The sequence below is a fragment of the Centropristis striata genome, chromosome 11 (genome assembly GCF_030273125.1).
Source record: "Centropristis striata isolate RG_2023a ecotype Rhode Island chromosome 11, C.striata_1.0, whole genome shotgun sequence".
NCBI lineage: Eukaryota > Metazoa > Chordata > Actinopteri > Perciformes > Serranidae > Centropristis > Centropristis striata.
The window spans coordinates 27,737,499-27,765,141 of NC_081527.1; the positions used below are offsets into that span (position 1 = coordinate 27,737,499).

At 39.2% G+C, this 27,643-nt stretch overlaps 1 protein-coding gene across 3 annotated transcripts in view; it reads left to right on the forward strand.

The window, feature by feature from the left end:
- The first annotated feature begins 3,521 nt into the window (after window positions 1-3,521).
- The window catches only part of LOC131980073 (receptor-type tyrosine-protein phosphatase N2-like), a 314,375-nt gene continuing 290,253 nt past the window's right edge, over window positions 3,522-27,643 (forward strand). For 2 of the 3 annotated variants that reach the window (XM_059344220.1, XM_059344221.1), the window contains exons 1-2: window positions 3,522-3,791; window positions 27,296-27,346. In XM_059344220.1, the coding sequence (XP_059200203.1) occupies window positions 3,713-3,791; window positions 27,296-27,346 (130 nt within the window). In that variant the 5' untranslated portion in view covers window positions 3,522-3,712. Of the gene's footprint in view, window positions 3,792-12,485; window positions 12,606-27,295; window positions 27,347-27,643 lie in introns of those variants that run through there. The other variant, XM_059344222.1, reaches the window with a different exon arrangement.

A 27,643-nucleotide genomic window follows, 5' to 3' on the forward strand; every position in this document is an offset into this window, starting at 1 on the left:
TAACCCTAACCCTAATTAGGGTTAGGGTTAGGGTTAGCCACAACCCTAACCCTAGGGCTAACCCTAATTAGGGTTAGGGTTAGGGTTAGGGTAAGGGTAAGGGTAAGGGCTAGGGTTAGTTGACTTCAAATTTGGTCAGTACCATCACAAGGCCTTTGGGATCAAAAGTTATTCAAATCTTTAACGACAGTTACACTATGTGGGCGTGGCATGGCGCCAAAATATGGCGTCTCGCCATAAAACACGAGATCGTCATAACTTCTCCATTCTTTGTCCGATCTGCTCCAAACTTCTCATGCTTCATCAGAGTCCAGCCCTTAACACTTCTAAATCATAGTATTTCATAAAGCCCCGCCCCGTATGCTATATGCACGCCCCCTTTCATTAAATTACCACATTTCATATTTTACTGAACTCCTCCTACAGATTTAACCTGATTGACTTCAAAGTTGGTAAGTATCATCACAAGGCTTTTGGGATCAAAAGTTCAAATCTTTACCGACAGTCACATTATGTGGGCGTGGCATGGCGGCAAAATATGGCGTCTCGCCATAAAACACGAGATCGTTATAACTTTTCCATTCTTTGTCCGATCTGCTCCAAACTTCTCATGCTTCATCAGGGTCCAGCCCTTAACACTTCTAAATCATAATATTTCATAAAGCCCCGCCCCTTATGCTATATCCACGCCCCCTTTCATTAAATGACCACATTTCATATTTTAATGAACTCCTCCTACAGATTTAACCTGATTGACTTCAAAGTTGGTCAGTACCATCACAAGGCCTTTGGGATCAAAAGTTATTCAAATCTTTAACGACAGTCACACTATGTGGGTGTGGCATGGCGCCAAAATATGGCGTCTCGCCATGAAACACGAGATCGTTAAAACTTTTCCTTTCTTTGTCCCATCTGCTCCAAACTTCTCATGCTTCATCAGAGTACAGCCCTTAACACTTCTACACAACAATTTTTTCATAAAGCCCCGCCCCTTATGCTTTATCCCCGCCCCCTTTCATCAAGTGACCACGTTGCATACTTTACATAACTCCTCCTACAGATTTAATCCCATTGCCTTCAAACTTGGTCAGTACCATCACAAGGCTTTGGGGAACACAACTTATCAAAACCTTTACTGACCTTCCAAATATGTGGGCGTGGCATGGCGGCAAAATATGGCGTCTCGCCATAAAACACGAGATCGTTATAACTTTTCCATTCTTTGTCTGATCTGATCCAAACTTGTCTTGCTTCATCAGAGTCCAGCCCTTAACACTTGTAAATAACAATATTTCATAATGCCCCGCCCCTTATGCTTTATCCACGCCCCCTTTCATCAAATGACCACGTTGCATACTTTACATAACTCCTCACAGAGATTTAATCCCATTGCCTTCAAACTTGGTCAGTACCATCAAAGGGCCTTGAGGAACACAATTTATCAACACCTTTACTGACCTTCACAATATGTGGGCGTGGCATGGCGGCAAAATATGGAGTTTGCCATCTAACACCAGACTGGATAACTTCACCATACATTGTCCAATCTGTCCCAAATTTCACACAAGTGATTAGGGTCCAGTCCAGAACACACCCACGTGTCAATAGTGACACACAGTCATAGCGCCCCCTCCTGGCAACAGGAAATAACATGTTTTACACCTACCCCGAGCAGAGTAGTAGGAGACACGCAATTTGGCACGCATAGGGATTGAGCACACAGCGTCGCGTCCGACGTGGCCTCCCCCGACGTGGCCTCCCCCGACAGCTCCACTCTGCTTGGTCCCGTTCAGTCCTGCTTGCAGGCCTAGTTAATATATATCTTTTCAAATGTATTTTCAATATTTATTAATGAATAAATACACGTTTATTCTTAAATATGTATTGTTGCAAAATTTGACACATGGAGCAGTTCTGAAGCCTATTCATTTAAATGTTTTTTAAGTACAATTTTGAGGCACTTGTTGCTTGAATATTTCCATTTTATACTCAATTCAGAGGAAAATATATATTCTTTTTTACCCCCATTAAATTTATTTGAAAATGAAAGTAGTGACTTTGCAGATTCAGATCAATAAAACAAAAATATAATGAATAAATAAATGATGATTTATTGTTTTGGATAAAGGGAGGATTTTTTTAATTCCTTGGTGAAAATCACAAGCTACCTGTATAGCAATATATAGTATAGTAATATAGTAATATATAATAATATGTATATATATATATATATATATATATATATATATATATATATATATATTCATATATATATATATATATATATATATATATATATATATATATATATATTCAGGCTATAAATATACATTTGAGGGCATTTTATTCTAAACTCCAACAGCTTTTCTTCAGACAGAATTTTCTTTCTCACTCGTTCACCTGCCTTCAACTCTGCGCCTGATTTATTTCCGACAGCACCTGAAAGCAGCAGGAGTGCTGAATCAGAGCGAGAGCTCCGTGACGTCAAGTTACACTGAAACAGAACAAAACCGGATATTGACCTTCAAAGTAAAAGGATGGGCGTGACGTTCAGATACAAGGAAAAAACATGACGCAAAAACTATTTGTGTAGAGAAAAGGTAAAAACTCATTCTAGTCTTTCATGTTGAAATGTTTTCACTTGCTTGTCCACGGTACATTTGATCATTTATATATTAATTACAATTAACCTATCATAGAAGAAATGCAGCAAAAATTGCTTTACAATAAGGAAATTCAAGATATAGTATATAGATACAAAAATGAACATAAAAACTGGTAGAATGCCATAAATCCCTTAAAATAAGATGGAAAATAAAAAAAGACCTGATAAAAACAGTAAAGACAAAGTTAAACGTATTACATAAAGTGTCAATATTTGCAACATTGTGATGGAGATTTAAATTTAAGACGGAAGTTCATAAACTACTACCAGTCTAGCAATTGTTGTAGCATTGCCTAAACTATGTGTTTATTGAAAAATATATATATTTTAAATGATCACATGAAAATCACAGTTTGTGTGAAAATAAACAAGACATAAAATTAGGTCACAACAAAAAAAGTGTTTGTATAAAAAAATCATTGTATGATTGATTTATTTAGTCTTTTTGTTTGCTTATGCTCTGTTTGTGAAATATAGAACTACTTAGTATGATATGAATTTAATTCACTGCTTTAAAAATGTTTTTCTTACAATTTGCATCCCATTTCTCCATCAAACATGTGGCTCGTTTTTTTAAATTTCACCCTAATTTTGAAAAAAGTATTTATAAAAAAAATCAGTTTATGATTGATTTATTCAGTCTTTTTGTTTGGCTTATGCTCTTTTTGTGAAATATAGAACTACTTATTATTATATGAATTTTATTTACTGCTTTAATTATGTTTTTCTTACACTTTGCATCCCATTTCTCCATAAAACAAGTATCTCGTTTTTTAAATATCACCCTTATTTTGAAAATCCACACCGTAAATCGCGTCTTGCTACACGTGTCTTGACGTTTTTGAGAGCTGGAGCCTCCAGCAGCAGCAGCAGCAGCAGAAACGCCCTGCATCCTCTCTCCTCTCCTCCAACATCCATCCACCGTCCCCGGCTCTCCTCTGCTCCTTCTGCCCGTGGAGAAGCCACTCTGACCCGGCAGGAAGACGAACCTAACCTCCCTGGGAGAAATGGCCTTTTAACACTCGAGAGAATAACCCAGAAAAAGACATGGATCTTTTGCCTTTTTCCTTCCTGCACCTCCTCCTCCTCCTCTCCTGCTTCCCCGCTTCTGCTGACAGGAGATTCGGTGAGTAAATTAGCAGATAATTGTTTTCTTTATTAGCGGTCGGTGCTGTGTTCTCCTCAGAGCCATTTTTTTTGCAGGAGAGGAGACTATTTCTGTTTCTGATCTGTGTCAATATTGTATCAGCGAGGCTGCCAAGAACCGGCAGGCTGGATCACTGTCGCTTCACCTGAGCCGAGGAAAAACAAACACGGTGATCGAGCAGAGATCCGCTGCAAATAAACCAAAGTCCGCGCAGGAATATGCAAGAAATAAGACAGGAACAGCGTAGTCTGTGCCGGGCTCCGTGGAGACGCTGCCAGTCGGTAAACATGTCGGTAAACCGCAGGAAGGAGCTAATAATTAGCCATTATTTTATTAAGAAGACTTACATCATCAACAACAGCATTAAAATAATAAAAGAAAAATGAGAAGAAATGAAAAATAATAATTATAAACAAAATAAAATAAAGATAATAATTATAACTAAAATTAAAATATCCTAAAAAATAAAAAAATAAAAACTTTAAATACAGGAAATTCGTATAAAATAAATATAATAGATTTGCACATCACAATTGAAAATGAAAAATACAAAATACACAATTTTATTATATAGATTGTTTTGAAATAATTAAAGGATATATATATATATATATATATATATATATATATATATATATATATATACATAATTACAATAACATTTTTAATAGATTTAGATACATATAGATATATTACACAGTACCAGCATTATTTATCACATTTTTATCAAAATGGGTAATTAAATAAACATTAGAATGTTTAAATAGGTAATTTAAATAGATATAAAACTAAATAAATTAATGTAAAATAAAACAAATGTATGTACAATAATTCAGGAATGCCATTGGTAAAATACAGTGAAATAAAAAAAATACAGATAAAATTACTAATACAATATACTAAATTATATATAGAAATTCTATTTTTACAATTATTTTAAAAATGTTACATAATACGAAATATTAAAAATGAAAATAAATAAATGATATTTATTGAGACATAAATATACACATAAATATATACAAATTGATACAGCTTATTAACTAAAGTATATAAATGGCATACTAACAAATAGGAACATAACTGTGCAACAGTACTAAATATAAAATAAAGTTAAAACAGGTGGTGTTGAGTCTGTGTACACTCGCTTGTAAACAGGAAGAGGCAGCAGCGATCAGCGATAACATCAATGCAAAGCAATGAAAAATGAGCTTATACATACATTCTCCAATTTCCAGCTCCAGCGGAAACATAAAGGTGTGTGTGTGCAGACTGCAGACATTATTTTTTTCTCATGCACAGAGTTTATAAATAGCTGATATCTAATATTCCCCCACTGACTTTAGATTTGCAGCCTGCGGGATGACTGATGCAGAGATGTGCTGTAGAAGATGGTGAGAGGAGGAGGAAGAAGCTGGTGTGCAGGGAATTGTGTGTGCGTGTGTGTGTGTGTGTGTGTGTGTGTGTGTGTGTGTGCGCAGACCCTCCTCCTCTCTCCTTCAGATTACATAACCAGCATACAGAGAGTATGGCAGCCACAGGACGACTCAGCTGAGGAGACGAGCAGCAAAACAACAGCTAGCTGCAGAGCTCAGCCTCCATTTATTCATTAAACATTATATATTTATACTAAATATCCTATAATAGGTTCGTCTACATGTACTGCTATTAATATAAATAGTTTAATGACCATATTTTTATTTATTTAATCCCACAGAGTATTTAGCTATGTGTACAGTTCTGATTGTACAACTCTTTTTAGACTTCTTTAATTATAATTTCATAATTTTAAAAAATATATATTTTCTGGACTTAATGCATAAAAACAAATGCTTCTGTGGTACAGATGAACATATTTACAGTGCATACACAAAAGGTATAATTTTTAGCATTGTCTCCATCTGTTGGACTGCATCTGTACGGCTCGCTGTAAACAGTACATTTAATCATTTCCCTCTTGTATTGACGACACCAAATTTAAATATTTATTGATTGATTGACTACTAAGGTGGTGGCTCACAAGTCTTACTGTTTTGTTGGCTTTAGGGCTAACAGGAAAAAAAAACTACAACATTTTTTAATTATATAAACATGCTTAACCCTCTGGAGTCCATCTATTTATTGAAAATACATGTTTTATTTACAGTAATAACTTTATTTATATATGATACTTTTTTAAATTTACATGCAAATAGACTGTTTTGTAGTTTTTTTTCTGCTGTTTTTGTGTGTATAAATGGTAAAAAAAAAAAAAAAAAAAAAAAAAAAGTACACTTCCATAGACACCTGTTTCTTTTGTTTGTATTTTGGGTTCCTGGCAGCTTTATACTTTGTTATTTAAAATAAAATGAAAATCTGACTGATAGCCAAGTTTGTGTGGCGAAAAAGGAGCCATGCATGTGATGTAAGGACAGACTGAAAGATGCTAAACAGAGACAGATATCAATGCATAGGAAGTTGACAAATTTGAACCAAAATCTCCTGGACTTCAGCGGTTTAAGACTATCAAATATTTGTAAAAGTACTGAATAATAATTTACTAAACTTGCTGGTTCTAAATGAAGCTTTTTGGCCTGTCTTGATTTCATGTTGTTCCATTGATGAACAGTGGGTGGAGGTAATGAGCCAATAAGTGCAACAATACACACAAAAAATATGCAGAAGAAGACTTTCAAACATAACTGGATTGTTGTTTGCCACTGTGGTGGTAAATTGAGATATTATCATCTTTTAAGTGGATATATTGAACCTGTTAGCCAACAGTGTCTTAATTCCACATCTAGCAGCTAGAGAGCAACGTTCGTTTTGGGTTTGGTAAATGTATTACATTCACTATTTTGGTGTCGTCTACTAGCTCCTGAGGGAAATGTGTGTGTTTGGCTGCTAAATGCTTCAATATCTTCACCAGCTCGTCTCTAACTGTGTCTGTGTGCAGAAAACTGAATGCTAGCTGTTTTCAAATATTTAAATGTTTTGTAATGAGGCAACACACTCTAGATTTATTAGACCTCAAGGATGCACACATGGAATGTAAACTTTATTTATATGCAGGAAAATTCTTTAACATGAATCTTGTCTTGGCCACTTTGCACGGTTTTTCTTTTTTTACTTTTATTTCATACTGCAGCTGTCCTTACAAAGTACACAGTTCTGCATGCAGTATGGATACAATGAGGACATACTTAGTCAGCATGATATTGTGCGTTTAACCCTCTTGCTCATATATGTTGTGCAGAAGATTGTGGGTGAAATTATTTCAAACGGTCAGTAAAGCATACTGACTTGCAGACTGCAAAATGAAACTGGCTGCAGTTGCTAGTGTTTTTGGCATTTTGCATTTGAAAAACTATGTATTTGGACATACTTATGAATATTGGAATGCATCCAGAGATTGCATGTCTGTTAGATGTAAGCAGTTCAAACAAAGAGCAACTTTCTCCTCTCAGATTGTTTCTTTAGATTAAAAAAGGGACAACAACTTCATATGTATCGTCTAGTTTTCAAACGATACTTAAAGGCTTAAAAGGGTAAAATTCTGAGAAATATTGTTTCAGTTCATCCATTTGTTTACTTCCGTGTTTTCAAATATGAATACATCAAACATTTATTGGTTGCAGTCTCTTAAATGCTGATTTCTTTTTGCCTCTGGCAAACAAAACTACATTTTTCTGCACTTTTCACAATTTTTTTTTTTTACCATTGAAACACAAAAAAATGATTAAGTTTGGACTTGACAGCAGCATGAACTTTTTCATGTTGAATTTGTTGTCTGAATCTAAGAAGCAGATTCTATCTATCTATCTTGATAAATAGGTCTAGAACTTATATGAAATAAGTATTAAATGTGACTTTCTCTGTTTTCTTTTCTTCTATTGTATGAGCTCACAGGTGAACTGAGGTTAAAAGTCTAAATGTCTGACATTATTCCTAATGGAACCTGTATATTAAAATGTTTAATCAAAAATGATTTTATAGCGACCCTTTGCCTGTAATATTCTTAAAAGTTGCTGTAATGTGTCTTCAGGGAGCCGAGGTTTCTCTCTGCAGTAAAATTATCACGACCTGATCAAACTTCCCTGACATTTTTCATCTCCAGTGTTCCTGCTGTTAATATTCTCAGAACACTGAAATATCGCTGCAGTACATTTAGGAGCTATAATTTGTCAGCAGTCTTCAACAGTGACGTTAAAGGGACCTTGTTACATTTATTATACTCTGAAATAAAAGAGTTTTCCCTTAATATTTCTACGCTTTCGTGAGTCGACTGTAGGTGCTCGTGGTTGTTTTTTTTCTTCTAATTCATTTGGAAGGACATTTTTATTATTCCAAGAATATTCTGTGAAATTAAATATGTTTATATGTTTGAAACAGTAAGCGTTAACTCTAAGAATGATCTGGTGTAGAGATGTGGCATTTGTGGTGCTCAAAACACCAACACAACCATTCCCTGCTAAAAGTTTTTCCTTTGCTTTTTATGAGGGAAAAATCATGCTAAACAAAAAACCTATCACAGCAGAGTGTGTTTACATGCATATAAAACTTGTCTGGAGTAGAACTTCAAGCTATTTATGCACTTATTCTGTCTAACCAAGTAGTTTTGTCGCCCTTAACCAAAGAAAAGTGTGACTGTTTCACGTTAACCACATATTTTAAACTGCAGCTGCTATGTTTAGGTACTAGGATGAGTTGATTGCTTGTATTCATTCGTATTAGAGGATCAATAAATGGCCCCTGTGGTCCTCTGCAACTATACTACCCTGACTTTGCACTAAATGTATGCATATGTAGTTTGTATTTCTATTATATTTTTGCACATGCTGCCCTCGCAAAGTGAGAGCAAATGTTCAGTCAAAGTCCATCCAATCAATCCACTTTATTTATAAAGCACAATTTTAGCAAACACAAGGTTTCCAAAGTGCTGCACAACAATAAATAGATAACACAATACAAAGAGATGAAATAAACATTAGAACAGTAAAATACAATAAGATAAAATACATTAAAATAGGATAAAATAAAATAGGATAAATAAAATGTACTGCCCGCACAAAATAAAATATGTATGTATACAAATAAAAACATAAAATCATAAGCAAGTCAAAGCCAAATATGACATGTCACAAGTAATTTTATTGAAACTTTTTAAGTGAACCTACATACCGTATAACAGGAGTACCTTTTTTTTTTTAATCATAGCTACATAAAGTGTACATTTAAATAAAAAAATATCTTAAATAAAAATAGCCTATAAAATAAAATAGGCCAGTCTTTTTCCTAAATAAATATATTTATATGAGAAAAGAATAACAAACATTACAAAAGAACTAAATATTACAAACCCTAATAAGGGCAGCATTTATATATAAAGAAATACTTAAAAAAAAAAAAGTATATTGATATATCCGATATGGTCTAATTCCATATCACATTTAAAAGTATATCGATATATCTTTTATATCGATATATCGCCCAGCCCAAGTTTGTGCTTCACAAAATACTGTGAAAATGTGTTGGGATTTTCTTCCTTCAGAACCAACAGAGAATAGTTTAAAGGAAAAAGCCCTGGACGATTGCTTTTTCCAACATAAAGTATTATCTTTTAATGATTACTAGTGTTGTAGTTGATTGCTGCAGCATGCAAAGAAGCATTTAACTTAACTTTAGAGCGTGACTTCTGCAGAGAAAAGGATGTTAGTTTTGTTTATTGTGAACAGAAACGTTCACAATTCTGCACGTTTGAGAGTGAAGCATCACTTGTTTTTCTGTCCAGGCACACTTAAAAAAACCTGACGGTTAACCATCTTAAGATAATTATTTCAATAACACTCAAATTAATTGTTTTCCAATCAAGTTAACAGGTTTGATCAACACAGTATTTTTTAATTGAGTTCATTTGTGTTAATTCAGGGTTACCAACTGAAGGAATTATTTAATTTGGGTTAAAACATTTATTTTTTCTCTGCAAGTTCATGATGATATAAATTTTTTTTTAATTAAAACTTCCTGATAGACACATGTCATTTTTTGGACATTTCAGTGGTGAAATATTTATTACAATATTAATTTATTTTTTTAAAACATGAAACCTTGTCTGCTTTTTTTGTAGACAAATATTCAGTTTTGAAGATTTTTTTATATTTAAATTATTGATGTGTTTATTTACCAGTTGCATTTTAATCAATCAAGCAATCAATCAGACTTTATTTGTATAGCACTTTTCATACAAGCGAGATGCAACACAAAGCGCTTTACATAAAAAGGAAAGGAGAAAATAATGATAATAAAAAGATAACAAAACATAGAAACAAACACCCTCCGCCCATCCCCAACCCTCCACCCCACCCACCTTCATCCCACCCATCCTATTAAAAACAAAGCACAAAATGAGGAACTGAGGAAGCGCCATCTCAACATGGAGCAGTGAGGAAACACTGGAGGCAGGTTAGAAATAAATAAATAATTAAGATAACTAGAGCATGATAAAATATATATATAGAGATAGACTAATAAATAGTAGCAAATAAATAAATAAAAGAGAAGATGTAATAATACTAAGATGCATGAGCAGAAATAATTTCTAAAAATGGTTCAAGTTAAAGCCAAGTTAAGTCTTCAGTTTGCTCTTAAAAATATGAACAGTCTCTGATGCCCTCAGGTCTTCAGGGAGGCTGTTCCACAAACGTGGACCACAGTGAGAAAACGACGCCTCACCATGGGTTTTAGTTCTTACTTTTGGTATAATTAAAAGGCCACTCCCAGAAGACCTGAGGGTCCTCGAACTAAGACCATTAACCATATGTTATGACAAGATCTAAAGTGTGACCTCTGTTGTGAGTTGGCTGGTTAATGTGTTGGTTAAAATTCATACAATGCAGCATGTTCATATAATCCAACGTAAAAGAGTCTGATTGAATGTCCACAATCGCCTAAAACAAGAATATGGTCGTATTTAGTGGGGATGATTGATAAAAGTTCTGAAAAATCTGACACAAATGACGAGCAACGTTTGGGTGGCCTGTAAACTGTCATGCATAATATCGGAGGGCTGCTAAAAAAGATGGAATGATATTCAAAAGTTGTGTAGTTACCAAATGTTATGTCTTTATGAGAAAATGATTGTGGCAAAATAGACGCTGTACCACCACCTCTTCTGTTTTTCCTGTATGAATATGTAAAGTTGTAGCCGGGTGGAGATGCTTCAATGAGTGTTGCTGGTCCATCAGTGCTAAGCCATGTCTCAGTTAAAAACATACAATCAATTCCATTATCTAAAATAAGGTCATTAATTAAAAACGTCTTGTTTAAAAGAGATCTAACATTTAAAAGTGCCATGTTCAAAGACACCGGTGGAGTGGCTGTAGGTGATGAGTAGTGGATGGTGGTTTATGTGTGTGCAGAGATATGAGATTGTGAAAGTTTACACCATGAGTGGGTTTGTAATTTTGTCTGGTAGTGATTATGACCGGGATCGATGTGTAGGGGGAGCTAGTCGTGGAGAGTGTACCTGATTCAAGAGGGGTCAGTCAGTCACGTGAGTAAGTGTGTGTTGATTCTAGCTGGTCCGCGGCAGGTTGATTGGTCTTGTGATGCAGGATGGTGTGTCAAATGTTTGAAGACAGCAGGCGTGCTCCTCGAATGTTAAGATGAATCCCATCGTGCCTAAAAGAGTCACGGCACTCCCATAAAAGATTAAAATTGTCGATAAAAACAGCACCATGCTCCTGGCAAGCGGTGGAGAGCCAGGTGTGGAGGCTCAGTAGCCTGGAGAAATGGCCCATCCCGCGGCCAAGCGAGGGGACCGGTCCGGAGATGAAGGTCGCACTCTTGCTTCCTTTAAAATGTTCAGGAGCTGGATAAAATCATGTTTTCAAATTTCCAACTGCTGCCGCGGAATATCATTAGTGCCCACGTGGACAACCATGGTGTTCACCGATGGATGAGCTTCTAGCACATTGCGGATCTTGCTCGAGATGTAGTTGACGGTGGCGCCGGGGAAACAGAGAGTTTTGCTGGACTTTGTTTTGATGATCGTCGTGGGGCCAGAAGGAGGACCAGTGCTGCTGACAGGAGGAATCCCAGGGCTCGCTTCGGACCGAGAGTCTCCGGCGATGAGTCCAGCTGAGCCTGACCCGGTAGAAGCCCTGCTGGATGGCGGAGACACCCGGGGTCTGGGAACCGGGTGGATGAATGAACCAGCGGTGTGGAGGCCTGGACGTGGAGTGAACGCCAGGGCAGCTGCCTTACGGAGGTTGGCGGGTCGGGCAGCCGGTCTGGAGCCAGCTGGGTTGGCACGGTTGCGTCTCAGGCTGCAGTGTGGGGATCCCGTGAGTGGAGGACTCTCGGTCATCCAGCACAGAGAACTTGTTGTGGAGGCAGAGGTCTGGAGCCGGTGGAGAGGGCACACGACCCCCATTTCCCTGATGAGAAGGGTGAAGGGAGACTCTTTTTTTGTTGCCGACCACAACCCAAGGCTGATGCGCCGCTGTCTGCGACGGAGTAGAGCAGACCGGGGCCTTTGGTTTAGCCCCGAGCCGAAGCCACGAGTCCTCCGGGAAGACGTCTGGAGCAGGAACCGGGGGAGCGGCCGGAGGAGCCACAGCCGGTGGAGTGGAGGCTGTGGCATCTACGTGGTAGGGAGCAGTGGTGGCCAGCTCCCCAGGACTGTTAGCAGAAGCCTGCACAGGACCAAAAATGATTGCAGCCTCCTGGATTTTATAAAGTGAGGCAATTCGTGTCTCCAGCATCGCAATCTTCTGGCTGAGACTGACACAGCTCCTGCAGTCCGATAGTGAGGTAAGCAAAGCCATTGGTTCTTGAGCCCGTGGCTCAGTTGATTTCTATCAAGAAGATCCTCCAGAAGTTAAAATATATGTTAGAAACGAATAATCAAAAAAGGTGTACTTTAAAAGAGCATTAAAAAATAAGCTCGGTTAAAAGTTTGTTTAAAAGAGAGCTTCTGGCGGGCAAAGCACAACGCCGGCGCTGGTAGGATCTCTTCCTGGTACGTCACACGCTCATCCCTCCGTCCCAATGGACGCATCAATAATTTAACAGAACGACAAATATCCACTAAAAGTACTGTCACTTTTTATACTTAAAGTTAGGATATTATTCTGCTAATATTTCTCTAAATATTTTTTAAAATAGAATATTCTTTTATTATGCATATTTCTCAACCTGCTGATTTAAAAATAAGGCTGCAGCCTTGAATTTGATGCATAATATACCTTTTTTTTAAACTTTGATTTTTTAAAATTTAAATACAATAATACACAAAAAACAAACTACAAAAGAAAAACACTTCCAATAGCAGCTTAAAGGTCCTTCCATTCAGTCACAATGCAACAACTCTGTCCTGTTCAGTTATCATTACTATATTTACTAGTGGTGTTGGCCTCACCCTTTCTGTAATAATTCCATTTCTCCCATTTCCCAAACTGTTCCTCCTGCATTCTCAAGATATGTGTGAACCTCTCCATATCATAAATCTCCTCCACAATACTCAGCCACTGTTCTCTAGTAGGGGGGGTCTACCTTATAATTGCCCTTGTAATTGCCTTCCTGCTAGCCACCAATAATACTTTCACCAGGTATTTATCTCCTCCTCTTGTGGAATGTTCCCCAAATATAATACCAAACAAGTCTTTGGTATTTCATATCCCAGTATCTCCCTCAGGACACTCCAGACTCCCTCCCAATATCCTTCCATCTTTTGACATTTCCAAAACACATGTATATGGTCTCCCTCCGCTTGACCACACAACCTCCAAAATTATTTCTGATCTGGTGTGTATCAATATACCTTTTTTTTTTTTTAACCCTTTGATGCACAACATATTGATGCACAACATGGGTCAAAAATGACCCACATTCATTTCCCATGTTATTAATGGTTGCTGTGTGTTTCTGTGCTCTATTTTTTTATATCAACTTTATTTTATGATTGAATAGTCCTAGTATTCTTTAAATATCTTGTTTTTGATAACAACAGATCATTATTTCCATTTTGCCTCTCATACTTTATGAAGAAGAAGAAAAAGTTTTTGTATTATTACATAGCTAACTACTTGGCTAAGTAGCTTGCTAAGCTAACTGCTTAGCCAACAAGTTAGCTAAGTAGTTAGCTTAGCAAGCTACTTAGCTAAAAAATGAATATGGGTCATTTTTCACACATGTTGTGCATTAGAAGGGTAGTGACACAAAAAGGATTTTATTTAAAAAATGATAAAGGAAAACATAAAATTAGGATGAATGATGAAAATAATTTATTGCAGATATAGAAGATATAGAACATAAAAATTAATCCATATCGGGTCACTTTAGACCCATGTTGTGCATCAAAGGGTTAATGTCTGAGTGACTGATCTGTTGCCTGTATGGTCTCCGAGCTGCTGTGGTTTTTGTTTATTGCACTTATTGTGGTGTTTTCTCTGTAAAGCCTCTCTGTGAGGCTGATTCTCCCTGCTGGGATTTGAACCACCGCCTGCTCTCAGCTCCGGTCTCCTAATCATTAACCTGGACCTGCAGAAGGTCACCGCTGGTTTGCCCGGTGTGACCGTAGCCACGGCAACGCTCATTAACATTTTATCCGTGCTGATTGGTCGGTGGGGTCGGGGCAGGGCTGCAGAGAGCAGAGAGCTGCTGAGTTGGTTCACGGCTGTGCTGAGATCTGTATATAACTACAAATACTGTACACTGAAAAAGTATACCAGCTGAAAGTGTAATGTGCACTATTGTATGAGATTCTATCTTATTTTCTTGTATGCCTGCTTGTGTTTGGACAACAAATTAGAGGTTTGACTTCTGTTGTTAACCCTTTGATGCACAACATGGGTCTAAAGTGACACGGCAGACAGTTTTTATGTTCTATGTCTTTGCAATAAATTATTTTCATCATTCAATATTCCAGGTTTTCCTCAAGTAGTTTATTTATTTTTAGTTTGTGTCACTACCCTTCTAATGCACAACATGGGTGAAAAATGACCCAAATATATCCATTTTTTTAGCTAAGTAGCTTGCTAAGCTAACTACTTAGCTAACTTCTTGTGGGGCGGCAGTGGCTCAGTTGGGAGAGTTGGTTGGCCCCCAACCGAAGGGTTGGTGGTTCGATCCCTGACCATCGCAGCCTACATGTCGAAGTATCCTTGAGCAAGATACTGAACCCCAAATTGCTCCCGATGTGCTGTGTTCATTGGTGTGAGAATGAATTCCCAATGGTGGCAGGTGGCACCGTTTAGGGTAGCCTCTGCCAGTATGAATGTGTGTGTGAAAGGGTGAATGAGTGCAGTCTGTAGTGTAAAGCGCTTTGAGTGGTCGCAAAGCGACTAGAAAAGCGCTATATAAGTGCAGGTCCATTTACCATTTCTTGGCTTTGTATTTAGCTGAGTAGCTTGCTAAGCTTACTACTTGGCTAACTTCTTGGCTTTGTATTTAGCTAAGAAGCTTGCTAAGCTAACTACTTAGCTAACTTCTTGGCTTTGTATTTAGCTAAGTAGCTTGCTAAGCTAACTACTTAGGTTACATAGCTACTTAGTTAGCTATGTAATAATACAAAAACTTTATTTTTTTCATAAAGTATGAGCGGCAAAATGGAAGTAATGATCTGTTATCAAAAACAATATATTTAAAGAATACTTGGAATATTCAATCATAAAATAAGTTGATATCAAAGAAATAGACCACAGAAACACACATCAAGCATTAATAACATGGGAAATTAATGCGGGTAATTTTTTACCCGTGATGTGCTTTAGAAGGGGTGTCAGTATGTTGTGACTCAAAGGGTTAAATGGGGAAAAAAAAGGTGTTTGGTATCAGTACTGAAACTCTGTTATATTGTTTGCACTATTGAAACATTTCCAGTAGCCTGAAGCTGTCATTTCAGCAGAGTTTATCAGACTTTTACAACCCTCTGCATGGCTTCTCTGTGCTGGCGGAGTAACGGGATGTTCCCAGGTGTTCCTGCTGAGAGACGATCTGTGAGAGAGGCTGAGGATTATTCAGGGTTCAGATTCAGACCTATAACATCATCCTGTGGTGAAACTGTACTGCTGTTACATTTGTTGGTGTTTGCTCTATTGATCATTTGGCAGCATTCAGTTGACATGCATCAATAAATAGATAAATCAGGATGGATGTGTATTGAGTGTGATGAAGAGCCTGTCGCTGCTGCAGGCTGCAGACTGCTGTGTCTGGCTGTGCTGATTGATATCTCCTCCTGTTCTGGTGTCTTCTCACTGCTCAGGTGAGAGCACATCTGTTCTCAACATTTATCTCAGTGAGATGTGTCTGTTTGGCCCTGCAGGCTGCAGTCTGCTCTTGATGATCTTGACTTAACTTCCGTCAAATAATTTGTTTAGGATATGAACAAATTACCCAGAGGTGGAAGAAGTACAAGTTCACCTGGTTCAAATGTTGTAGTAGCTTCAGAAGGCTGCAGCCTATTAAATGGGACTTTATATTAACATTTATAGTAAGGAACCTAAGTGGCTGTTGTATTTATTGGGGAAGGAGGAAGTGAAATATAAGGAAATCTTTTTATTTTATCTGTTTTTAAAAACATATATTTAATTTGTTCTTTTTTGGATTCTTCTAGATTCTCTTTTATGATTTTTAATTGTATGTAAACATCCTTTTATAGTTAGTTTTGCCTTTTCTCGATGTTTTTATTGTTTTATGCACTTTGAATGGTCTTGCTGAAATGTGCGATATGAATAAACCTGCCTAGCATTAAACACGTACTAGGAGTCTGAAACAGAAAGGACATAATAATAATAATAATAACAATATTTGGATATTATTAGACTTTATATATCACAATGTATAAATGTGAATAGGCTATTCCAACCTCACTGGGAGTTGAATGGTCCACTGCTACTCTGCTGACAGCACCACTGATTTCCTTTCTCTTCTTTTGGAATTAAATCTTACTTTAAAACATTGTTTTGCAACCAAGAAGCTGTCAACTTTTAAATCTGTGTTCCAAATGTAAAATTTTCACCGTGCTTGTTTGAGTTCCCTAGCCTCGGTATACCCATAATGCCTTGCGCGCTCGAATTTCATTTCGAACCTCCTGGCGGTCTGGCAACCAGGGCCGTTTCTTAGCCCTGTTTTAGGGATCCAATCGCAGAACGGGGAGGGACGGCAAGACGATGACGCGTACTACTCGGCACTTGGAAGCTTGTAGTTTTCTTACGGATCCAACATGGCTGCTGCAGACGCGAAACTCTCTTTAGCTGTAGATGGTGTTTTAAATAGTTTAGAGCGAAAGTTGAAAGGTGAAAGGTCTCTCGGCGGCTCCGCTGTCCCCCGGCTCGTAGCGAGATCACCGGCGTTACTGTAGCAGGGCTATTAGCCGATAGCGGCGCTAATCACCAGCGACACCGTAACACCGGTGATCTGATCATTTGAATCAGGTATATATTATATACATCTTATATAAAGTGGTATTTAAATTATGCATGTTTCCAACTACCACATTTATCAACAGCCGATAATTCTCACGCTGTAATTGGAGAGACACGATCCATTTATAAATCCCACGTGAACCCTGTCGTAAGACAAAATATACACTCAGATCTGTGCTCTTTTCTATGCTCGTTTGATAAATGAGGGCCACTGATTGTAAATTTTATTATAATTATTGATTGTAGTTATGTAGTATATTGTGGTTTTGTTTTCATCTCTTTTATGTTGCAGCTGGTTAATGTGGAGCCAATTTAAACTACTTTCACGACTTTATTTGCTTGGTAGCTGGCGAATTTAATGAAAACGCCAGTTTCGGTTTGGGAAAAGATTGTGGTTTGGGTTTAAAAAAATTGTGATGCTTTGTCACTTTTAATAGAATGTCATCTGACTTCTTCATACAGTCCTGCAAGTCCAAAAACAGCATTGAAGGGATTCCCTGTGCTTTTTCATTTTGCAATATCATCCACCACACTTCAACCTATCAACATGTTTTAACCTCTTCTCTTTGGTTGTTGTATTGGTGATGCAGCTGCTGTTTTGTTATTGGCTATTTTGGTTCCTGAACTAGTTACTGTCACTGCAAAACGCATTTGCAAGTGCAATTTAGTTGCATATGAGCAACAATTATAGGAGACAGGGTCATAGAAAGGACAGGCCTCCCAGGCTGTCTATTGAATTACACCTCGCCCTACAATAATTTGTATTTTTCTTGCAGCTGAAAATATAAAAATCAACTTTCAAAGCTGACAGAAAGAATTCTGCACAGTGGACCAATTTTAAGACCAAAACTATACCCTTGCTTTTCCGTATTGCCATATTGTATTATTTTTTAAAGCAAAGTTCTTCAAGCTTGTCCAAAACCTTTGTCTTTAACACAAGTTATATGACATGCAAGTGACAAATATTGTTCACACGATTTAATCCCACAACAGGTAATTAAAAAGTCTTTACTGTAGCTCCATAAACCTGTACCTTGTCCTGTTTTACGCGGTCTATACGGTACATAATGAAGGAGCCAGCCTCTGAGAGCTACAGTAAAAGAGAGCTGTGAACACAAAGCGCCGCCGCTTCATTGGAGCAGATGGATGGATCAATGCCTTGGCTTTGAACAATCAGTGGAAGAGAGGAAGAGAGGAGGATGAAAAGGATGAGGGAGGAGGTGATGGAGGCGCTTGTTTTGTCGCTGCAGGAGACAGAGGAGGGGAAGACAAAGAGAGATTACCGCCAATTTAAGCTTCCACACACACACACACACACACACACACACACCTCCTGATTGAGAAATGGATTTCCCCGCTCGACTGCGACACAAAAATGATCAAATGCCGCCTTTGCTTCCAAATCCTTCCTTTTGTGTTCGTCTAAATTGTCAGGTGGCATGCTGTCGTGACTGATCACTTCTCTGCGCAGAGGCCCGAACAAATTGGATTGCTGTCATTAAAAAAAAAAAAAACATGACACACTGACGATGTGGTGCGACAAATAAGTCACATTCAGATGGACAACACAAAGGCAATTTGGGAAAAACCCTCGTTTCTGATCAGCTGTGGGAAAAACCCAGAAGTCCAGCATCAGATTAGCTAAGAATAGAACTACAAAAGAATGGGGAAGCTTTTTAAAAAGGCCTGGCCCTTTTCCCTCAGCCTGCGACCCCGACCTGTTATCAGCCTCCCCGAGATGTAAACACGCCGGCACAGATAACATTGTGTGGTGGAGAAGGTGAGAGCTGGCTGCTGAAGGAAAAAAACAGATGCCAAAACACAAAGAGGCCAAAACACAACACAAATACACTTAATATCTTACTATATAAATGGATTGATTGACTGTTTGCTGAACTACTTTGATATATATTTACTTTTCCTTGATCGACAGAAAATACGGTAAAGTCAAAGTCTTATTTTGACTAATTAGTCAAAATAAGACTCCTTCTGTTTTCTCTGGACAGATGTTAAAGGCACAAGAACAAATTTATCTTACAATATTCCACCCAATCTGCTGGTTATCACACTATTAAATGGCTGTTTATCAGCACTTATCATCCCATAATAGGCCACCTCTACCTTCTAGTAGGTTGTTATCAGACCATTTGATGGCCACACACTTCACTTGCAGTTTCGTTTTGTTCATGATCTGAAAAAAAGGCGATAGTTTAGTTTGGTTTAAGCTGAAAATCTACTTTTTTTAAGGTTAGTGCAAAAAGCTCTTGGTTAGGCATTATAAAAGATAAAAAGTAAAAAAAATGCATGTACATTTCAAAAGTTAAGTGGATTTTATTAGTATTAAGAGAATGAGGCCATAGTCCTTACATCCTGCAGAAACAAACAGACTAAACTGAAACTTTAACCTCCCTGGTAATAAATATGCTCAAAATATCTCATTAGCCTACCGATAATCAGTGCTACAGTTTCAAAAGTACAACATGATTAGCTGCTGTTGGTGATATAAATAAAATCTACAAGGTATTTTGTGTCATTTTTTCTCAATTCCAAAACTGAAAACACAAAAGCAAATGCTAAGAAATGAAAGAAACATTTACTTAGTGTCCAATGTTAGCTGGCTAGCTACGGTATCCTTATTAATCCACTGTTACTTCCAAGACCAACAACTGTTATATGAATTAAATATGTTATTCTGCAGTATAAGTTATCAGATGATAATTAGAAAAGCTTTTTGAAGATTCAAGATCAGTCAGTTAACTGTCTTCATCTGTGTTCGATTTTGGAAAAGTTATGCTTTAGCAAATAACCTAAACAGGCTGCGTATGTTTCAAGCTTTCCTTATTGTAAAAGTGACAATTGAAATTGTTAAAGCATAAATAAAGAGTTGATAATAAATGTCAAAAACTCACAGGGTTAAAGTTGATGCCTAAAATCTGCAGTATTTATTTTGTCTTAACATTTTTAATGTATGTAAATGGACGTAAAACTGTATTTTGACTTTTAAATTATAAGATAATATAACAGTTTGGGCTTATTTGTCATTTGAATCTCCAAATGAAAGAATAGACCCAAAGGTTTATGTCATCAATTAACTCATTGGCTTTATTTTTGCCAATTGATTGTTCAATGAAATAATTGAAACTTAATCTGTTGAAATGTTTTTAATTATTATTTTGCAGGATGTCTGCTTATGACAAAACAAAATGTTTACATTTATGTTTGGATATGACACAGTTTGTTTAAATTACCCCCGATTTCCAGTTAATTCCCATAAATTCCCATAAATGTCCATACATTTCCATAATATTCCGATTAGGTATATTTCCAAAATTCCACATCTTAACTTTCCATGGAATGTTTATCGGACATTTACCGGAAATTTTCCACCCCTTTGCAACCGGATGTAGGGGTAGTAGAAGTAGATTGATGTTTTTTTTTTGTTGTTTTTTTTTGAGACTGTGTAACCTTCAAGCTCTTCCACCTTTTAAAAGTGACCATTGAAATTATTAAAGCACAAAGAAAGAGTTGATAATAAATGTCAAAAACTCACAGGGTTAAAGTTGATGCCTAAAATCTGCAGTATTTATTTTGTCTTTTAACATTTTAAATGTATGTAAATGGACGTAAAACTGTATTTTGACTTTTAAATTATAAGATAATATGATAACAGTTTGGGCTTATTTGTCATTTGAATCTCCAAATGAAAGAATAGACGCAAATATTTATGTGGTCAATTAACTCATTGGCTTTATTTTCAAGGTGACTGCTCTGAGGGATAATCTTTGGCTCCTCTCCCTTGAGAGCAGCAGGTGTCTGATGCAAACAGACAGTTGGCATCCTGGGAAATGTAGTGCCTTGTTTTGTCAACGAGCACAGCTTGTAATGGCCCTGCCAGGAGGCATTAGAGGCCGCAGCCTGGACGCTGCTCTCTGCTCACACGGTGAAACTGATTGAAATTCAGGCCTGGCGCTGTAACCTATTTCACACTCTGCTGCCGTGGAGTCATGAAAGCACGGAGCAAAAACACTCAGGGTGGCAGCAAAAGTCCAAAAGTAGCACACAGAGCCATCTTCCATATCCTCCACGTCTAGCTGGCTGCAGGAAACTCTCATCTGGAGGAGAAAAGGGGAAAACAGTCTTCATACTGCTTTATTTACTCATTATTTTTCTTTAAAACGCTGCCTCTGGATCAACCTGGGGTCACAAAGTTTTTTAACGGAGTTTGTCACTTTTGCACCTATAACTTCATTGGAATTTATAGTTTATTATTTAATGCCTTTATAATATTAATTATGCTAGTAATAATAATAATAATAATAAATATGTATTATCCTCCTCCTTCTCCTCCACCCTGTAAGTAAACATAATTAAACAATAAAAAAAAAAAATTACATGCAGTAATAAAAAACCTTACCATGTTTTTGGCTGTGTAACTTAGTGTTTTTTTTTTCTTAAATAAAAAAATTATTGATTTAATTTAATTTATTCATTAAAATATAATTCCTAATAAGCTGATTTTGTAGTATTTTGAAATGTTTTCTTTTTTATTTATTTTTCTAATATTAATTAGTAATTTTTAATACATTTTTGATATAAAAAATATTTTGGGGTATGTAATATTCGTGATTTGTGCCCAAAAAGTCGTTTTTTCATACATAGACATTCAAATAGAATACATAAATTAAAAGTAAAAGAGAATCTAATAAAATAACAGAGATATAACACAAGACATAATGATTGTTGCATTAAAATATAAAAACAAAAATAATGAAATTAATCAGCTGCTTTGATCACTTCACTTAGAGAACATCATTATTTTATTATATGTAATTGTGTCGAACATTGAATGCCAGGACAATTACTTTGGCAAAACATGTGCAGCATTTGTTTTTAAATCAGCCTGTGTGTTGCTTCCCCTGCTTGCGGTTTCTGCTGTTTATTATTATGATTTTTTTTGAGAAATGAGCCCAAACGCTGCACGAACGCCTTGAAGCTTCTGTAATGAAGCTGCGACTTTTTGTAAACAGCGTTTCTGTGTTACATGTTCCTGTTTTAACAAGACGGCGTCTGCTGGAAAACTACTGTGATAACTGCGTCTCTTTCCACAGAGATGTAAACACATACAGCCTCGGGCCATTCTCTCTTTTAATTACACCAGAATACAGAAACATAATGAATATCCAGCTTATAGCTTCTCTCTGATACGTCTTCGTTAGAGACTCTGTCAGATGAAGCTCAAAGCTCTAAAACACATTTAGATCTGAGAGGTGAACGAGGCTGCTGTTTGTTTTGGTTGGAGGCAGGAGTCACAAGGAGCCTGTTCCTTCTCTGATTTACACAAACTTTCCAGCCTTGACTCTTTTATTTTGATTTGTTTGGCAATTTCAGCTTTGGTTGCACAACATGATAAGAGCAAATATGAACATGTTTGATAGTGAACTTCTAGTGATCATGATATATGCCACTATTTTTTCTACCAGACCTGGCAACAGTTGTAGTAGAAGTAGAAGATGGTTCTAGTAGTTGTAGTAGTTGTAGTTTCTGCAGAAGTGATTAGGAATAGGGTTGCACAATTCCAGGAATTTTCAAAGTAGGAAACTTTCCATGGTAATTTACAGGAATAATATATATATATATATGTATATATACTATCCCTGTTTATTCTCATAAATTCCCGCTAATTCTTGTAAATTCCCATGGAAATATATATATGTGCATATATGTATATATGTATTTGTGTGTGTGTGTGTGTGTGTGTGTGTGTGTGTGTCATGCAAAACGTGACGGATCTAGGGGAGCATACCCCGAAAAAAACCCCAACACAATGTTGGCCCGCATCCCACCACATCTCCAGTCGTCTTGACTTGTCTTGCCACTGGCCCGTGGTGTGGTGGGACGAGAGAGTGAGGTTGGCGGCAGGCGCATCCTCTCCCTCACTTTACTCAAACTCCTGCGCAAGTCAGTACATCACCCCCCAACCCCCAACTCACAAGTCCTGCGGCGATGGGCGAGTGGCGAAGCAGCAGGTGAGGATACACTTGAAGCTGTCAGTCACAGACCTGCATGTAGGCGACTCAGGGCATGTGGTCGCTCCTCACTGGACCGAAGCAGCAGTGAAGTTCGGCAGCCCCCTGGGTGTCTGAGCAGCCCTCTCCAGGATCGCTCTGCTCACCTCCATGGCATGAGGAAGGGGCTAGAAAAGGTGCCCTAAACATAGTCTGCTTCACATCACCCTGGCCTGCTTACCGCGGCAGGCGGGGATCCCTCAAGTGCGGTCGAAACAAAAAGAAATCATTGGTGACACCGATCACCATCGGCACATGGAATGTGCGAACCCTTATTGACAACGCAAAAGCTGATAGACCTGAGAGGCGGACGGCGCTTGTCGCTAGAGAACTTGACCGCTACAACGTTCTTATCGCAGCCCTGAGTGAGCCCAGGTTCGCAGACGAAGGCCAGCTAACTGAAGTGAAAGGAGGTTACACATTCTTTTGGAGCGGTCGGAGGAGCGAGGATCGTCGCGAGTCCGGAGTAGGCTTTGCCATCAAGACCTACATAGTTAAAGACCTACCGACTCTTCCCAAAGGAATCAACGACCGCCTCATGACCTAGCGGCTCCCCATCCGTGGAAAACGCTTCGCAACCATCATCAGTGCCTATGCTCCAACGATGACAAACCCTGAGGACCTCAAAGACAAGTTCTACGAGGAATTAGAGAAAGCTATTGAAGACACTCCCAAGGAAGACAAACTGATCGTTCTCGGCGATTTTAACGCCAGAGTGGGTAGAGACTCTGATACCTGGGAAGGAGTGATTGGGAAAAATGGAGTTTGCAAGTGCAACAGCAACGGGCTGCTTCTGCTAAGGACCTGCGCATCACACGAACTCTTGATCACGAACACAGTTTATCGCCTTCCCACCCGAAATAAGACATCTTGGATGCATCCGCGCAGCAAACACTGGCACCTAATTGACTACGTCATTGTAAGGAAACGCGACAGAAATGACGTCAGGGTTACGAAGGCCATGTGTGGTGCAGACTGCTGGACCGACCACAGGCTTATTCTTTCAAAACTGAACATCAGCGTCCACCCAAAGCGGCGCCCTCAGGGATCTAAGTCACGGAAACGTCTCAACGTCCAAAAACTGGAACATCAAACAGTGTGCCAGAACCTTCGTGCTGAGCTAAACAACAAGGTTGGTGAGCTTGATCTAAGCAACCGCGGAGTGGAAGAGCAATGGACAGCTCTGAGAGACACGGTTTACGAAGCTGCACTATCCCAGTTGGGCCTAAACGCACGAAAGCATCAGGACTGGTTCGATGAGAACGACGAAAGAATCCAGCAGCTGCTCGAGGAGAAACGTGCAAGACACCAAGCGCTCCAGCAGGACACCAACTCGACATCGAAGAGAGAAGCCTACAACTCTGCCAGGCGCTTGCTGCAAACCAAGCTAAGGGAGATGCACGATGCATGGCTCGTCAAAAAGGCAGATGAAATTCAACAGTACGCCGACACTAACAACTCCAAACGCTTTTACGATGCCCTGAAGACCATCTACGGGCCGCAGTCCCGTGGAACATCGCCACTGCTAAGTGAAGATGGGTCCAGACTGCTGCATGATAAGAGCGAAATCTTGGAAAGATGGGCGGAACATTTCAGCAACGTGCTGAACAGGCCGTCATCGATCAACACTGACGCAATCGCCCGTCTACCTCAAGTTGCGATTAATCTCTCCTTGGCTGAATCACCAACACTACCCGAAGTTCGTAAAGCCATCCAACTCCTCTCAAATGGCAAGGCACCCAGATTGGACTCTATTCCCGCCGAGATATTCAAGGAAGGTGGGCATGTTCTCGCAGAAACGTTGACGAAGCTATTTAGCAACATGTGGCACGAGGAAATCATCTTGCAAGAACTGAAAGACGCTTGTCTCGTTCACCTATACAAAAGAAAGGGAGATAGACGATCTTGCGACAACCACCGTGGAATTTCCCTACTCGTCATCGCCGGCAAGATTCTCGGGCGAGTTCTCCTAAACCGCCTTATCCAGCACCTGGAAGGAGGTGGCCACCTCCCTGAGTCACAGTGTGGCTTCAGAGAGGGCCGTGGTACAGCAGACATGATGTTTGCGGCACGCCAAATGCAGGAAAAATGCATAGAACAACGCAGAGACCTTTATGCGACGTTTGTGGACCTGACCAAGGTGTTCGATACCGTGAGTCGCGACGGCCTTTGGCAGATCATGGCAAAGTTTGGATGCCCTGACAAGTTCATCACCATAGTGCGCCAGTTCCACGACGGCATGTTTGCTAGCGTCATCGACGGTGGAGGCGCGTCGGCACCGTTCCCGGTGGGAAACGGCGTCAAACAAGGCTGTGTCCTTGCCCCCACACTTTTCAGCATGGTGTTCTCTGCCATGCTGACCGACGCGTTCAGAAACCGTGTCGATGGCATTATGCTAAAGTACAGAACCAATGGCGGCCTATTCAACTTACACAGGCTCCAAGCTAAGACCAAGGTAGCCAAGGACACCGTGCGTGACCTCCTGTTTGCCGACGACTGTGCTCTCGTCGCCGCGTCAGAAGCCGTAACCAACCGTATCGCAAAGGCCAGCTCTGCCTTTGGTCGGCTTCGTGCACCAGTGTGGGCGAGACGCGGGATAAGGCTTTCCACAAAGCTCAAGGTCTATAAGGCAGTGGTCTTAATGACTCTGTTCTACGGGTGTGAAACCTGGACGGTGTACGAGTGCCACGCCAGGGCAACAAACCGTTTTCACCTGAACTGCCTCCGGAAGCTGCTGAACATCACCTGGCAGGACAAGGTCCCCGACACGGAAGTACTCTCCCGTGCCGGCTTACCGAGCGCCTACACCCTGCTTCGGAGAGCTCAGATCAGGTGGGCGGGCCACCTAGTCAGAATGCCTGACTCCCGCCTCCCAAAGCGCCTGCTGTACGGGGAGCTGGAAGACGGAAAGCGCTCCCAGGGCGGCCAAAGGAAACGATACAAAGACACACTGAAAGCTTCCCTAAAGAGTTTCGGCTTCGCCTTATCAAACTGGGAAGACCTGGCCCTCAATCGCCCCGTCTGGAGAGCGGCTGCAGGCAGTGGTGCTTTGGCCTTTGAGAAAGCAAGATGCGAGGCCGCCGTCAAAAAGCGCCAGGTCCGGAAGGCCAGAGCTGCACTCCCTCCACCAGACACTGGCATTACATGCGATATCTGCGGCAAATCTTTCCATGCCCGAATCGGTCTGATTGGCCACAGGCGGACACACCGCACTTGGCCCCCCCTCCCCCAATGAAAAAAGTGAAGTCCTGGTCGTCGTCGACTACGACGGACGAACGAAGAAGAGAGAGTGTGTGTGTGTGTGTGTGTGTATCTGCTCAGTTAAACTCAGTTAACCTCAGCGACCTTCATCTGTAGCTTCAGTCAGACATTTTCAGATATTTGCACTGGAGGGCTTTTATTTTGTAGAAACTGCAGGAAGCACATTTACAGCAAATGGTGTGCACCTGTTTCTACCAACTGCTGTCTGTTTCTGTTGTTCTTCAGCCAAGCTTTTGTCCCCATGATGCATTCTGAAAAGGTTTAATGTTTAGGATAGTTAGTAGACAAAGTCGGTACTACCAGAAGTTATAAAATATAATTTATTAATCATTATATGCTGTAAACTCCTGCAGAAGTCAACCATCTCCACTTGCAAGATTAGGAGTTGTGTGTGCGTATGTGTGTGAGGCAGAGAGCAGCAGACAGACAGAGGGTGAAGAAGTGTTACACGCTGCCAAATCTGCTGTAAGTGGAACAGAGTAAAATATGGCTGCCTCCCTGAGGAGCACTGAAGGAGCCGGTCTGATGCATCCTCCTCAGCCCAGTGTTAACTCTCTATAAATGCAAGAGTTTACAGTCTGCTGCTGACAAATATAGCAACACGAGAAGCAACCCAAAACATGAGAGACGTCTTATTAGGCCATTTAGTCTTAAATTCCAGTCTGAAAACAGGCTGAGGCTGACGCTGAAATAGATTTTATGACAGATGTATGCTAAAAATTTTGTTTTTTTTGTGTATGTGTGTAAACAGGTTGCCTGTTTGAGAGTGAGCTGTGTTCACCATATGAGATCTGCGTCAACGGTAAGATACAAACACACTTTTTAATGCTTTTTTTGAAGCCACCAGTTACATTACAAGCATTCATTTATATTTAACCTGATCCTGATCAGGTTATCAGAAACAATTCAGAAGAAAAACAGCCCCTGGCTAAGATGAAATCTTCTCTTCTGTCTTCATGTACAAAGCAGGAGTCTTACAAATGATGTTGTCCTAATGAGTCCTAAAACCTGGATATAAGTCAACATTTTAGCACTTCTACTTCCCTTTGAAAAAATGCCTGAAAAAAGCTCTTTGGTGAGGACAACTTTAAGAGATTTT